The sequence below is a fragment of the Pezoporus occidentalis genome, unplaced genomic scaffold (genome assembly GCF_034315485.1).
Source record: "Pezoporus occidentalis ecotype Australia unplaced genomic scaffold, CSIRO_AGI_Poc_V1 ctg59, whole genome shotgun sequence".
NCBI lineage: Eukaryota > Metazoa > Chordata > Aves > Psittaciformes > Psittacidae > Pezoporus > Pezoporus occidentalis.
The window spans coordinates 5,378,721-5,393,678 of NW_026915932.1; the positions used below are offsets into that span (position 1 = coordinate 5,378,721).

At 37.8% G+C, this 14,958-nt stretch overlaps 2 protein-coding genes across 4 annotated transcripts in view; both read left to right on the plus strand.

Annotated features, from left to right (window-relative positions):
* Positions 1–7,988, plus strand: part of PLS1 (plastin 1) — a 44,303-nt gene extending 36,315 nt beyond the window's left edge. For both annotated transcript variants that reach the window (XM_062639001.1, XM_062639002.1), the window contains exons 11-16: positions 1,672–1,750; positions 2,886–3,000; positions 3,755–3,888; positions 4,822–4,945; positions 7,026–7,150; positions 7,609–7,988. In XM_062639001.1, coding sequence (XP_062494985.1) covers positions 1,672–1,750; positions 2,886–3,000; positions 3,755–3,888; positions 4,822–4,945; positions 7,026–7,150; positions 7,609–7,744 — 713 coding nt within the window. In that variant the 3' untranslated portion in view covers positions 7,745–7,988. The remainder of the gene's footprint in view (positions 1–1,671; positions 1,751–2,885; positions 3,001–3,754; positions 3,889–4,821; positions 4,946–7,025; positions 7,151–7,608) is intronic.
* Positions 7,989–9,603: 1,615 nt separating this feature from the next.
* The window catches only part of TRPC1 (transient receptor potential cation channel subfamily C member 1), a 36,082-nt gene continuing 30,727 nt past the window's right edge, over positions 9,604–14,958 (plus strand). The window contains exons 1-3 of one of the 2 annotated variants that reach the window (XM_062639015.1): positions 9,604–9,775; positions 11,494–11,648; positions 14,269–14,370. In XM_062639015.1, the coding sequence (XP_062494999.1) occupies positions 9,640–9,775; positions 11,494–11,648; positions 14,269–14,370 (393 nt within the window). In that variant the 5' untranslated portion in view covers positions 9,604–9,639. The remainder of the gene's footprint in view (positions 9,776–11,493; positions 11,649–14,268; positions 14,371–14,958) is intronic. The other variant, XM_062639016.1, reaches the window with a different exon arrangement.

Here is a 14,958-nt window from a genome sequence, read left to right on the forward strand (position 1 = left end):
ATTCATCAGTGACTGATAAATTTTAAAAGTAAATCTTTTGAAACAAATACTAGTTTGAATTGCATATAAAAGACCTCTTAATTTAGAAAAGATATCGGTAAGGTGAATATGATTTATTTCATAGCTGGAAAGGAAAGTAAATGCTAAGCTGGCTGAAACTTTATAAATAAAATTTATTCTGTTGGAAAATGTCAATTACAGCTGACATTACTGAAATTCTTTTTCTTTATTTTTTGTAAATATATTTTGAAGTCCAGAGATTTTGTATAATAGGGGACAGACCTAGATTAAAATTGTAACCCCTATCTAAAAGCTGATGTTATGAGATAGGTCTAATTCATGGAAAAATAATATTAAAATGTTTTTTTCTGTTCTTAATGATAAGTACATATTTATACAATAGCTTAATTTTGCTAAAACACTCATTGTTCTGTAGTCAATGTAGAACAGCAGTACTAAATGAGACAGTTTTCCTGCTACGTAAACCTCATTAGACGAACTTGGTAACCTTGTCCTCTAAGGAACAAACAAAACCAACCAAACAAAAACCACATGAAAACCCAAGCACATACCAAAAAAAAAGAAAAAAAGGATAATCTGATTTTTACATGTTTCAGTCGTGAGAAATCTGCTCCTTTGTTGTTGGGGGAAGTTTTCTCCATCTTTCAGTTTTCTTTCTTAAAACAGTCCTGTTTTCTTAACTGTGTACAGGCCAGGGGAACAAAATGATGAGGGTGTTCTAAGCTCACATAATTAGGCTAAATATTTTCTCAACTGCTCCTCTCTGATGCAAGAGAAAATAAGCTTATCCAGCACTGAGTCACAAGCAGTTGGCCACGGATACATTGTTAAAATTTAGATAATGTTGTATGTAGAAAATTAAAGTATTACTGCAAACTCTATAGAGAAAGTACATTGGCTTAGGGCTCATGATTACAATAGATTAAAAACTATCTAAGTCAGGGAAGAGAAGGTTTAGGGGGGGGTGTTTTGGTTTTTCCTACTCAATTATCTGTATTTCTGATAAGCAGAGTTGCTAGTAAAAATTGCAACAGTAACTAGCCCACTTGGCCTTATAAATAGCTTCACAAATTTAACCAATACAGTGCTGCCTATTTAAGTCTCCAGTGTTAAAAACTAAAAAGGTGAGGTCTATTGCTTTGGGAAGGACCTTCACGAATTAATACTAGGAACTTCTGTGTGGAAAGATATGGAGCTGTAGTTTCTGGAGTTTAATGCTAAGTATGTTAGTACTAACTTTTGATAAGAATATGCCATTTCAAACAGATTTAAAGATACTGTTAAATGCAATTTCCACCGGTTCTGGTTTTAGGAACTCTAAAAAAAACCCCAAAAAACCATCGCTATTTTCTCCCTTATATATTAATTACATAAAATATAACCAACAAATTATTTCTGTATTTTATAAAATTATATTCACACAGAAAAATGTAGTCTAATAGTACTTCGTGTAAGTGCCAGAACTGAGAGACTCTGAATTTGATGCAATTGCCTTGACTTATTGGCCAGTAGAGACTACTGTTAGGGAAAGGATCAAGTCATATGGGGGTTAGGAAGGAGAGGTGGGGGAAGAGTATGAGAGCCATTTAAACATTGCTTATTGAAGTGTGTTTTCCGATAATTTATATAGATTTATATTTGTCATCATAGGAGAAAGTAATGAAGAAAGGACTTTCAGAAACTGGATGAATTCACTGGGTGTAAGCCCATATGTTAATCATTTATACAGGTAAGGCTTTTTTTAAAAACAAGAATTTGATTTCCTTTGGATGACAAGGGAAGAATGATGGGAAGAATCAAGGGAAATTTTCTTTCTGCTTGAACAGTGATTTCCAGGTTTTCACACAGTGTGATAGGAACTTAAGGACTGATCCGTGGAACCATATTAGGCAGTGTCTGACTAAGATATTCTGGTCATGACCTAGAAATCCTAGAAAACCTAAGCACTTTTGATGTGCTCCTCTCACTCACTTATACATTGAATTACATTTTGTCTTAAAAAAGGTTGAGATAATTGTGTTTAATAACGCATGGTTTCTATTTTCTCTCATCACATGACCACAAACCAGTAGTGTAATTCTAAACTGTAAGAGGGGATAAGTGTCTGCTGATCAGACTGTAAGAATCAATGGAGCATTGTATTCCCTCAAAAAGAGCTTTTTAACATGCTTTTTGCATGCTTTTGATTACTTTAAAATTGTGCCAGTATTCTTTCTGTCGTATCAATAAAAGATGGGATAAAGGGAGCAACTGTAAACATAGGTATGCATGTTTACTTGATGTTAGGTTTCATTGTTCCTGTTTTATGATCTCTGTAAAGTGAGTATCGTCTGTAGATAGTTTAACATAGAGAATTTAATTCTGCAATTAGCTGAAGGGAGTTATCAGGAATGAAATTTGTAATGAGAAAATACTTTTTCCAATTTTTTTTTTTCCATAAGATAAATATATTGGTTTTGGTTATTCTTTAGCACAATACATTTGTGGGTGCAGATTAAGCACTCAGGACTTTTTTTGAAAGCCCTAAGGAAACTAAAACTAGATCGATCAATGAAAATTTGTTTTGCTAAATTTTTTGTCTGTGCCCACCCTGTGAAAGCAATTATTTAAATAAAGTTGGTAAAACCAGTACCTGTGTTTGCTTCACTAAAATTTGTGAAAATGATGAAATGAAAAGCACAGTGTAAATAATCGTGGGTTCAAATAATAGGGAATAGGCCAGTTTCTCCACAGAAAGTCACAAATTTTTATTTACGTGATTGGAAATTTTCAGCAACTTAATTACACTTGGAAAAGTCTCAATATTTACTTGCATTGTGAATATGAGCTTTTGTACTTAAAAACATTGTTTTACTCTGGTTTAGTGACCTCTCTGATGCTTTAATAATCTTCCAATTGTATGATATGACTCGTGTGCTGGTTGACTGGAACCGTGTCAACAAACCTCCTTATCCATTACTCGGTGGTAACATGAAAAAGGTGGGCAGATAACTCTGGCATACAGTTGGTTTCACTATCTACTATTGTTATGTTTGTAATGGGTTGTCTGTCTCAGATTTGCATGCTGCTGGGGGCAGAGTGGGAGGAGAGAAAGAGAGAGGGGGGAAAAAAAGGAAAAAGTATCTTTTGCATATTATCCCAGTGAATAAATAGCAGTTAGAGCATATATCACTTCAGTTTCTAAATGCAGATTGCTTTTGGTAATATTTAATTTAGGGTCTAATTAGGGTGTATAAGTAAAAGTTTCAAGCCTGCCAGAGCTATCATTACGTGATGCTCTTGCATTGGGAGGCATTTCATCACAGAACACTTTTATATGCTGCCAGGAGAACTGCAAGACTTGCAGAAATCAGAAGCTTTCAATTAGTTTTATGATCATTATGAGTCAAGAAGAAAGTAGAGGGGAAAAGAAATACTGCCTAAGAATTAACACATTTAAATATTTTTCCAAATTCAGATTTGGTGTAAGTGTATATAAATTCATTAACTTTAGTGGAAGTGAACATGGTTTTCTCAAGTGTGGAAAAAAAGATCATCCTTGGAATTTTGCATACTTGTATTTATAATAAAAGCTGTTATTTTAACAGCAGTATAGAAAGGCTAGAAATCTTTCTTGGCTCCAAATCTCATCAAAGGTAACAGTAAGCCAAATTCAAAATAAATATACATTATAGGTCTGTATTACAGAAATATTAAGACATTTTCATTATTTGCATGCAACATTTATTTTTAGATTGAGAATTGCAATTATGCAGTAGAACTCGGGAAGACAAAAGCCAAATTCTCACTGGTTGGTATTGCTGGACATGATCTAAATGAGGGTAACCCAACTCTGACTTTAGCTTTGGTATGGCAGCTGATGAGAAGGTAAGTTAGGCACAGTATATGATAGATGTGTATATATATGTATCTGTGCATGTGCGTATATGTGTGTGTCTGTATCAAGGCAAATTAAACCCAGTGTTAGTTCACCCAACAGGTATTTTAGAGGGCTATCTCTTTCTCTTTGTTTGTTTTTTTTTTTTTTTTTTGTAGTTTTACATATTGTGTAGTGGTTGAAACCACAATAATATGTATGTGAAAACATACATTTACAGAAAGTATTAAAACCTTATGTACTATGAACTGTGGTTCAAGCTATAAATCCTGAAGCAAGTAAAAAGAGCAGAGATTATTTCATGTTGATTCCATGTACCTTTCTTTAAGTAATTTAAATATCTGTAAAATCAAAAAAGTTAAATAGGAAGAAGTAATGCACTATAGAAGTTAAATGGGAAGAAATTTTTAGGGTATCATAGCTATAGTAATGTAACTACTGTAAAATCAAAATCTAGCTAGTGCACTGAGCAGGAAAAAATATAAATCTATTTTATATAGATAAAGTATAAAAGTATTTTATTGCAGGAATTTTCCACAAGTGTAGTTTTCCTACACCTACCCTTAAACACTCAGTGCTTTTTGTTTGTCAGACTGTTCTGATTCACTTTTCAAGGTGGCTTGGATGGTAGGGAGTCATTTAAAGTAAAATTAGTTATGGTGTGCTTAGTAAAACAAATATAGAAAGATGATGTAATAGTGAATCTTATAAATTTTTATTCGAAAATAAGTATTATTTTATTCTTGCAACAACAACAAAAGTGATTTTAAGTACTAAATAGTTTGTAAGATAAGGGTACATAATGAAGGTGATCATTTGGCGTCATTACTGTGCACAAGTAGTATTTTACTTGTAGTTTTGTACTGTTAGCAGAGTGAACTTCTGCCACTTGCTTCAACTCAGACTTGTTTTCTTTATTAAAGGTATACTTTGAATGTACTATCAGACCTTGGAGAGGGGGAAAAAGTAAATGATGAAATTATTATTAAGTGGGTGAATCAGACACTTGCAAAAGCAAATAAGAAAACTTCAGTTACGAGTTTCAAGGTAAACCAGATTGATATACTTTTTCTTTATATATATAATCAGGTTGGGGATTTTTAATCTAACCTGTTAACAATTTGACTTTAACTATGGCTCTCATCAGTAGTGTAATTGTATAAGGAAATATTTCTGACAGTCTGTGAAACCTCAAAAGTATTTTACATGTTTATTAATAAGAAACAAAACTAAATTACAACTTGTTACTCTGACAAAACAAACCTACCCCAAAACAATTACATCAACAAAGGCTAAACTTTCAAAGGGTTTTTTGGCCAAAATTACCAATGTTTGGGCATGGCATGTCATACCTATTGAATTTTTGGATATAGGCACTCTCGTGCTTGTACAAACATGAAGAATGATTTTGGAAATACAGGGCGGGGGGGAAGTAATCGCCATTTTTAAGAACAGCTGATCAAAAAGATGCACTCTTATGTGACAGAGCCAGGAGAGGGAGCCCAAGTTAAGCAGCAGCATCTTTTGTCTTCATTGGCACTGCTGATGTTCAGCAGACCCTTATGAACCAGCTTTCCCATTCAGCAGATAAAGCAAATGGATAAAGGAAGCTTTCTTTTCACACTTGTCACATGTTAAACACTAAACGTACTATATCTATGTCAGGTGTTCCATGCTGTGTAAATCTCTTTCTTTAGAAAAATGGTAGATAAATAATTGCACTTGCATGCAAATATAACTTATACTCTGAAACAGTTATGTCTGTGGTTCGCAACAGGAACATAAGTACCTAGCAAGTTAAACATTTGAGGTCTTGCGGTGTTATTAATTGAATTAGGTAAGCATTAGGTAAAAGGTAATATCAAATAATTTTATAGAACGAATTATTTCCTTTTTACTCTAGAGGTAACTTAGGTCATCATCTTGAAAAGTATTCCTACTTCTGTTATTTCTACATAAATTGTAATAATGGTGGTATAAATAAGCTGAAAGTATGAAGAGAATCTGTCCCAGCATCTTGCTTTTGGCATGCCCATGTTTTTTTAGGGGGTATTGGTTGTTTTTTTTAAAGGTAATTCAGCTGATTGTACGTCAGTAAAGATAAAGAGCTACTGATGTAAAGTAATGTTATTCATTATAAGTGTTTTTTTTTTTCACTGATTTTTGACAACATCCACTTATGTGTTTTCCTTCACAATTTGATTTTTTTTTTCTGTGTTTTGGGGTTACTGCAACAGGAAGTGTAGCAGAGAAAGCAGAGGTCCCTGATACTTCTTGTGGGCTATGAAAGCAAAGTTCTGTTGAACTGCCATTAGTTCAAACAAGAAAATTACAAAGGTGTGGGTTCTGGCTTATGGTCTTGGGGAGATACTGCATGCATTCAGTGTCTTCAAGTAGACATATATTACTATTTTTAAATGTATAATTAATGTGGTGGTTCTGTGGGACTTCACTGAATTTGAATTCATAGTTCTGGCCTGGTGGTGAAAGAAGCCATGTCATGCACGTGGCTTATGTGCAGCGCCTCACTGCACTGTCTGCTTTCTCTTGGTTTGACGTCATCAGTTGCTTGTCTGCCCTAACAGTTGGGAAGAAATAATTGTAGTAATAGCACTTGCTGTTTTAAGAACAGAATAATACACGTCCATGTATTAAATACAAAACACAGACTGCTTGTACTAGCTCAGAATATCATCTGAGTTAAAAAGTTATAAAAAGAGTGAGCGATAAACTACTTCAGAATATATCATTAGAAGAAAAGGAGAAAAGTAAAAGTAGTTGTGGAATGTAGATACATTTTTGTTGTCTTGAAAGTCTGGTCCTTAGACTTCTTTCAAAATTCCTTTCCTCCCTCAGAGAAGGGGAGGAGTTTGTTTCATTAAACAATTTTAAACCATTTGTATAATATTAATAATATCAACACAGAGTATGGATCTTAACATTTTAATTGTGGAAAAGAACATTAGACCTTTAAAAGAGGGGGGGAAAACCTTCACACAATGAAGTAACAGAACATGCTGCTGTCTTTCAATACAAATATAAAATGTGCTGTAGGGTTTTTTGCATTGTGAAGTCAGAATAATCAAAGCAAAGTCCTTCTTCTAATGTTTTGAGTCTTTTCTTTTAGGACAAATCAATTAGCACTAGTTTACCTGTCCTAGATTTAATAGACGCTATTGCACCAAAAGCCGTTCGTCCAGAAATGGTCAAGAGAGAAGATCTTTCTAATGAAGACAAACTAAATAATGCTAAGTAAGTTTTAAATGGGTACTTTGTATTTTCCTTAAGTGCAGGAAGTGTGTGAATACATGGTGTAATGAAGGATTTACTGATGTATTAACAGATTACACTATTAGTTGATTTGCTTCAAATACAAAATATTATAATTATAGTATTTTAGAGCTATTTTTCTAGCATAGTTAAAATATGAAGTTAAATTCACAGCTGATATGACCTACCACCATGGCACCGCAACTGGTTTATTAATAGCCTGCCATAATACACACTTTGACAAAAACAAATTCTTTGATAACCAGTAGCAAAATATCTGCCACTGAAATTGCTAATACATGCTTTCTTGGCAGTAATGTTAATTTTTTCACAGAGTGTAAGCACTGAACAGGCATATCCTGCTATTAAAATATGTTGTAAATCTTAGCACGCTAGTAGATGCAAGTAAAATAACGCTATGTTTTCTCTTGTTTTCCAAGATACGCTATTTCAGTTGCTCGAAAAATTGGTGCTCGTATCTATGCTCTCCCAGATGATCTGGTTGAAGTGAAGCCAAAAATGGTGATGACAGTGTTTGCATGTTTGATGGGAAGAGGACTCAACAGAATAAAATAATTAAGACATGTAATATAACTTTCTGCCATGTTGAGCACGAAGAATGCCTCACAGTTCAGAATTCTGAAGCTTAGTATAAAATCAGAAAATTTGTATGCACAAATATCCTAATTAATGAAATTTTAATAATGTGTTTATATTAGTTAAAACTATTCCATTTCATAACATATTGATTATTTATGGGTATTACTGTTTTCAGAACATGTTCATTATCAAATTAACATTAAAGATTTGTATTGCTTAACCCCCCCCCCCCCACCACCACCATATTAATGAAGCTTCATTTGTATTATTTTCCATAGTATTATAAGAATCTGCATCATTTTACATATGTCATTTTAGGACTCATTCTGAAACTTTGTTTTTATTATTTTTAGTGGGTGTTACGTATATATATATTGATACAAGTTTCAAGGTGCATTCCAATCCTATTGTATTACTCCTAACTGCACAGAAGTTATCACTGCCTTATTTTTTGTAGAGCTTAACTCCTCTTGAAGCCAATGAGAGTCTTGTCATTGACTTCAGTGAGAGCAAGTGAAGGCCTCTGATAATGTCTGGAAACTAATGTCCGTCGATAAAGCTGATGAAACTGTTCTGTGGGAATAATCTTTAAATGTATGTAGCAATTTATTTCTGTTACTGAGCAGGAAATTAACAGTCTGTAAATTACTAAGCAGGAATGTAATCATGTTATGATTAGGTGTGCAGATGTGCTAGCTTTTGCAATTGGACTAAACATTTGATTTTTTTTTTTTTTCTTTTCTTTTCACTTTTCATAAAATACTGTATAAGAAAACAATAAAAAGCTGGCTACTCCAGTTTGGGGTTTCACATTAATGTACTGCATTTCCTTACGCATGTCATCTTTGATTCCTCTAAAGTGTGTATTGTGTGCAGAGGTCTGTATGCTATCAAGTCAGTGATTATTTTCTTAGGTATTTGTACTCCTTTACCTACAGTTGCAAATTTTCACAAAACATGCTGGAGTTGGACATTTAATAAGGTTGTTACTAAAAGCCAAACACTAGGGAAGAAGGAAATATAAATAAAAATGAAGGTGGGTTTTGGGGGGATTTTTTTCTCTTGCGGTATGAAGCTGCTACTTTGTTTCAGCTCCTGAAAAGCAGTCCTAAGAATCACGGTGAGGGAACAGTTGGACTAAGCTTTGTATCTTCAGTATCTTGCACAAGATATTATCAGAAAGAAGATGCATTCATTTAATTTCTGTTATCGAAGATGATATTGGGAGTTGAGAGAATTAAGTGCTTGGATTTAGTCAGTCTGTTTAATGTTTGTAGTACTTGAAACTAATCAAAGAGCAAGGGGTGCCTACGCTAAGCACCGTCAGTTTGACATACAAGCTGAGCTACCTATTGAAAGGTAAACGACAGGTACCACCATCCGAACAGAACTGTCTTCTCAGACCATCGTTGGTTTCAAAGAGGGCGCTAACCAAACACGACTTTTCTAAAGGAGATTGAAAAAGAGAATTGGACTTTCAGCTTATATTAATCGTTACCGTTTATCTGAACCCCGGGATAAGGCCACCCCTCTTTTGCGGGCTCCGACCCCAATCCCTTAATGTTGTTGGGAGGGAAGGTAAACCGCGGAGCGGCGAAAGCAGAGACGGGTCCCTGTTAAAGGTGCCTCATCGGCCGACCGGTCGCCTCTGCCCTCGGCGGAGCTCCTGCCCACCCTCCTCCCGCTGCCCCTAGCAGGGCGGGAGCCGCCATTGGAGCCTGCGCAGTGCGGTCCAGGAGCCCTGCTCTGCTGTGCTCTGCGCGCCCGCGGGGCTGCCGGCACCGTGCGGGGCTGCCCTGCTCCCTCCGGTGCGGCATCGGGAGTTGCACCTATCCCGCCCGCGCTCTAATGGGCCTGGCGGAGCCGGCGCCATGGCCGCCTTATACCAGAGCGCGGATCCCTCCGCCTCGGCCTCGCCGAACAAGCTGCTGGCGCTGAAGGATGTGCGACAGGTGAAGGAAGAGACCACCCTGGACGAGAAGCTCTTCTTGCTGGCCTGCGATAAAGGTACCGGCCCCCCTGCCCAGTCTGGCCCCGCCCGCCTGCCGCACCGTCGGCGATCGAAGGCCGCGGCCGCTCTCCCTGACGGCCCGAGCCGGCGCCAGACCCCCCTTGGGGGAGACTGGGAGCAAATCCTGCGGGTGCCCGGCCGGGTACCGGGGAAGGCGGCGGGTCCTCGCCGTGCGCTGCAGGGCTGCTGCTGGGGGCACCGCGGCGGCTGAGCCCGGCCGCGCCTCGCCTTAGCGCCCGGCTTAGCCTCGGCTCTTCGTGCTGAACCCGGAGCCTGCGGCACCGGGGGAAAGGAGGCGTTGGGCCATGTACTCCTGTGTTTGTGAGGGACCTCGCTCTGTGTCGCAGGAGTTCATACTTGCTGCACTCAGTGTTAAAAGTGTGCCTGACTATATAGTTGTAGGTAAAACTTGCTTATCTAGACATCCCCACGATGAGTGAGACAGTTTTACTGTGATTTGCACCCAAGGTACTGGATGGGAAAATGTTTTCTCTTATAAAATGTTTGTAGTTAGTCTTGAGTAGAAATAGAGTCTTAAACTGATCTTAACATGTCCAAAATGCTGGGCTCTGATGAAAGCTTTTTAATAACGTGCTGGATTATTACGGGTGCTTTAAGACATATGCAGGGTTGTGGAAGCTGGTGTGTTTATACGTAGAGCTGCCTGCTACCCGTTTGTTTAGGTTAGTTGACAGTGGTAGTATTTCTGCAGTGACGTTAGCCAGCGGGCTTTAGGAAGTTTGTTCTGGTGCTCTTTATGGCTCGGCTGCCTGCAGCCATGCTCCTAGTGCATGTCTGTCCTGAAGATCAGGACGAGCCTCAGCTTCCTCTCCAATAAAAACAGAGGCTGAGGGAGCTAAACGGGTGCACAACAAAAAATGTTAAAAATAAAAAATTACTTCTATAACAGCAGGTTAGTACTCTTGCAGACTGTACGTGGAAGTAGTCTGCGTATAGTTCTGTAAGTATGCTACACTACAGTCTTTGTCATGGTCTTTTATGTTGCAATATACTTTGTTACCGTAGAGACAAAAATAATTAAAAGCTTTTCTCTTTGGCAAGAAGTTTCAATTAAACAGAGTAACACTAAACAGGGCAGCCTGGTATATCTGTGCTTCAGTCAAATAGGAAATTGCAGCTTACATACTGTAAGTCATACTGTCGTTAGATTTAGTTGCTAATCAAACTCGCTAGCTTGAGTTTTATAACATTGTAGCATCATATCACACCTGCTTTGATAATATATACATGAGAATTAGAGTGATGGGGAAAAGGACTGATGTGGCTTCTGCTCAATGAAGATACAGACCTGTTTGTATCATTGTAAAAGGGGCTTCTCTGAGCCTATGGTTCTTTTGAACAGAGAACCCTTCTGTGATGCACTTGATGTTTCCCATGCCCCACAGGTTATGTGTGAGCTATTGCCCTAGCTTTGAAACTACCTGAGCTTTTGTGTGTGTTTGCTTATAAGACTGGAACTAAAAGAGTGGATTGAAGTATATGACTTAGTGCTTTTCTGGAAGAGACATTCTGAAATACCTTCAGTTTCCTCCTTGATGAGAGAATGCTTATCTACCATGACCTCTTAGTTGTATGACTCGATGTCTGTTGTCAGCTATGGAATGTTGTCCATTGGTAGCTGGTACTTACAGTGTTCACATGCTTTTATTACTTTTTAATAATATTAAGTGACATTCATATGTTACTTGTGCAGGTGACTATTACATGGTTAAGAAACTCTTAGAAGAAAACAGCTCAGGCGAAATGAACATAAATTGTGTGGATGTGCTTGGACGAAATGCTGTTACCATAACCATTGAAAATGAAAACTTGGACATACTGCAGCTTCTTTTGGATTATGGCTGCCAGGTATACAACACATAAGTTACTGAAAGCTCTCAATTTAGTTACTGATCTGTGTATTCTATTCTTTGTTAACCTGTCAGAATTTGGAAAGAAATAGAGTCTGTTTTTATAGGCAGTTCAGTTCTTTTTCCGTGTCATAACTGTGAAAGTGTTTTTTCTCAGTAATTTAAGTGGGAATTTTATTAGCATGGCAAATATATAAGTAACATTTTCAATGATATTAACACATCTGAATTTTATTTGAAGTGTTATTCCTGTGGCAGAGATAACATCTGCATTATCTTCAAAATAAACAATTTTCAGTCAGTGCATCATATTAAAAAGTATAGAATACAGACATCTCTTTGGCTGTGGAATATAGTAACTTAAAATGGTAGCAGTTAAAAAACTTTACATTATATTAGATGATTTTTAAGTTAAGGCAAACTTGCATTATAGGGAATTACAGACCAGTCAGTCTCACCTCTGTGCCTGTAAAATCGTGGAGCAGATTCTCCTGGAAGCCATGCTAAGGCACATGAAAAACAACAAGGTGGTTGGTGACAGCCAGCATGGCTTCACTAAGGGGAAATCCTGCCTGACCAATTTGGTGGCTTTCTATGATGGGACTATGGAACTGATGAACAGGGGTAGAGCAATTGATGTCATCTACCTGGACTTGTGCAAAACATTTGACACTGTCCCGCTGGACATCCTTATCTCTAAATTGGAGAGACATCAATTTGATAGGTGGACCACTTGGTGAATAAAGAACTGGCTGGATGGCCGCACACAAAGAGTTGTGGTCAACAGCTCAATGTCCAGCTGGAGACCAGTAACGAGTGGCGTCCCTCAGGGATCAGTGTTGGGACTGGTCTTGTTCAACATCTTTGTTGGTGACATGGACAGTGGGGTTGAGTGCGCCCTCAGCAAGTTTGCCAGTGGCACCAAGCTGTGTGGTTTGGTTGATACGCTGGAGGGAAATAATGCCATCCAGAGGGACCTTGACACGCTTGTGAGGTGGGCAGATGCCAACCTTATGAAGTTTAACCATGCTAAGTGCGAGATCCTACACCTGGGTCAGACCAATCCCAGGCACAGCTACAGGTTGGGAAGAGAAGAGATTCAGAGCAGCCCTGCGGAGGACTTGGGGGTGTTGGTTGATGAGAAAATGAACATGAGCTGGCAGTGTGTGCTGGCAGCCCAGAAAGCCAGCCGTATCCTGGGCTGCATCAAAAGGAGCGTGGCCAACAGGTCGAAGGAGGTGATCCTCCCCTTTACTCTGCTCTTGTGAGACCTCACCTGGAGTATTGTGTGCAGTTCTGGTGTCCTTAACGTAAAAAAGACATGGAACTGTTGGAACAAGTCCAGAGGAGGGCCACGAGGATGATCAGGGGACTGGGGCACCTCCCTTATGAAGATAGGATGAGAAAGTTGGGGCTGTTCAGCCTGGAGAAGAGAAGACTGCGTGGAGACCTCATAGCAGCCTTCCGGTATCTGATGGGAGCTCATAAGGATGCTAGGGAGGGACTCTTCATTAGGGACTGTAGTGACAGGACAAGGGGTAACAGGTTAAAACTTAAAGATTTCAGATTGGATATAAATAAGAAGTTCTTTACTGGTGGTAAAGTTCTTTAGGGTGGTTCTTTAGGGTGGTGAGGCACTGGAATGGGTTGCCCAGGGAAGCTGTGAATGCTCCATCCCTGGCAGTGTTCAAGGCCAGGTTGGACGAGGCCTTGGGTGACATGGTTTAGTGTGAGGTGTCCCTGCCCATGGCAGGGGGGGTTGGAACTAGGTGATCTTAAGGTCCTTTCCAAATCTAACTATTCTATGATTCTATGCATTCTGCAGTACTTTCTTGTTAAGCTTGACCTGTGCTTGATGGCAGAAGCAGTTCTGCAACAGCAATACTTCCTTACTGTATGCAACATCTCTGCTGCTGCTAGAAGAGTTGTAGCTATGATGGTCTAAGTATGTAGGGTAGGGAAAGGCAGTGTCTTTTGTTAGATTGTTTGATATTGGAGAAGGAAAAAACAAGCTTTCCCCTGCCTAGACCTCCTTTTTAGTAGCAAAAATAAAAGCTGTGTCTTTTATTTATAGAGCAAAAATTTGAGTTTTGTAAAGTGAATTAAAAAGAATAATATCAACTGTAGGGAAAATAAAATGAAAAGCTGCTTATCTCACCTTAAGAATTAAGTTTTAGAAGTAGTTACCACCATGGGAAAAAAAACCAACAACTTGTGTTCTTAGCTTTACCAGAGAACTCTGAATACAGGGCTGAAGTATCTCATACATCTGAGTTGTACACTTGCTTTTAATGTATCAGTAACCTGGTAAACTGTCCATTAGAACTGGATTTTTGCAAGTCTCTTATATCATCTTTGTTGTATAGTAATTTTTACAGTTGGTTCTTCTGCTGTTATTGCAATGAAACAAATTGTCAGCAATGCTATGCTAACTCCTGGAATGACAACCTACATTTGTATTCTGATCATACGTGGAGTGATAATACAGAACATTGGTTTAGTGCTTTAGAAATAAATTCAAAAATAAGTAAAAAAAAAAATTAGTTTGGCTTCATATTGACTCTTTATGGTGTTTAAGTTACTGCTAGTTTCATATGCAACTTGTTTTCTTTCCTTAGTCATCAGATGCACTTTTGGTGGCTATTGATTCGGAAGTGGTGGGAGCTGTTGACATTCTACTTAATCACCGACCAAAAAGATCTTCCAGACCAACCATTGTAGTTGAGTGCTGTTATCCCTTAATTTTTGGTTGGAGAGTGTGGGCTATTGTGTTCTGGGTAATTGTGTATTTAAAACAATGTTGTTAAATTAAATTCTACATCTCCAAGTTGATACAGTCAGGACATTTATAGCATCTGTTGTCTTAAAGAATAGAATACATTAATTTGCTCTACGGCATAAGGAATCTAGTGAATTTGTATGTGCCAAATGCTAACAGATGCCTAGTTAGTCCAGAAGAGAGAAAATAAGTGGTTCTAAATCTTTTCTTGTAGACTGTTTGCAAGGTGATTAGCAGCCTTGACCTATAAAGGCTATGTATATAAACTCATGTGTTGAAGTTTCATAGGTGGTGGTTTTTTTTGCAATTCTATAAACATCGTATTTTCACCTTGAAATTGATCAGTTGAAATTTTTCTTGGCAATGCTTAAGTATCAAAGAAAGTTTAAAAGCTCACAAGTAGAGACAGAGGGAGGTATTTATGTAACAGTATAGTACAGTCAGGATAGTTTTCTGGGCTTAGTAAATACACTCTTTTTTTTATTCTTCCAAACTAGAACAAAATAAACTTTTAAATATAATGCATGTA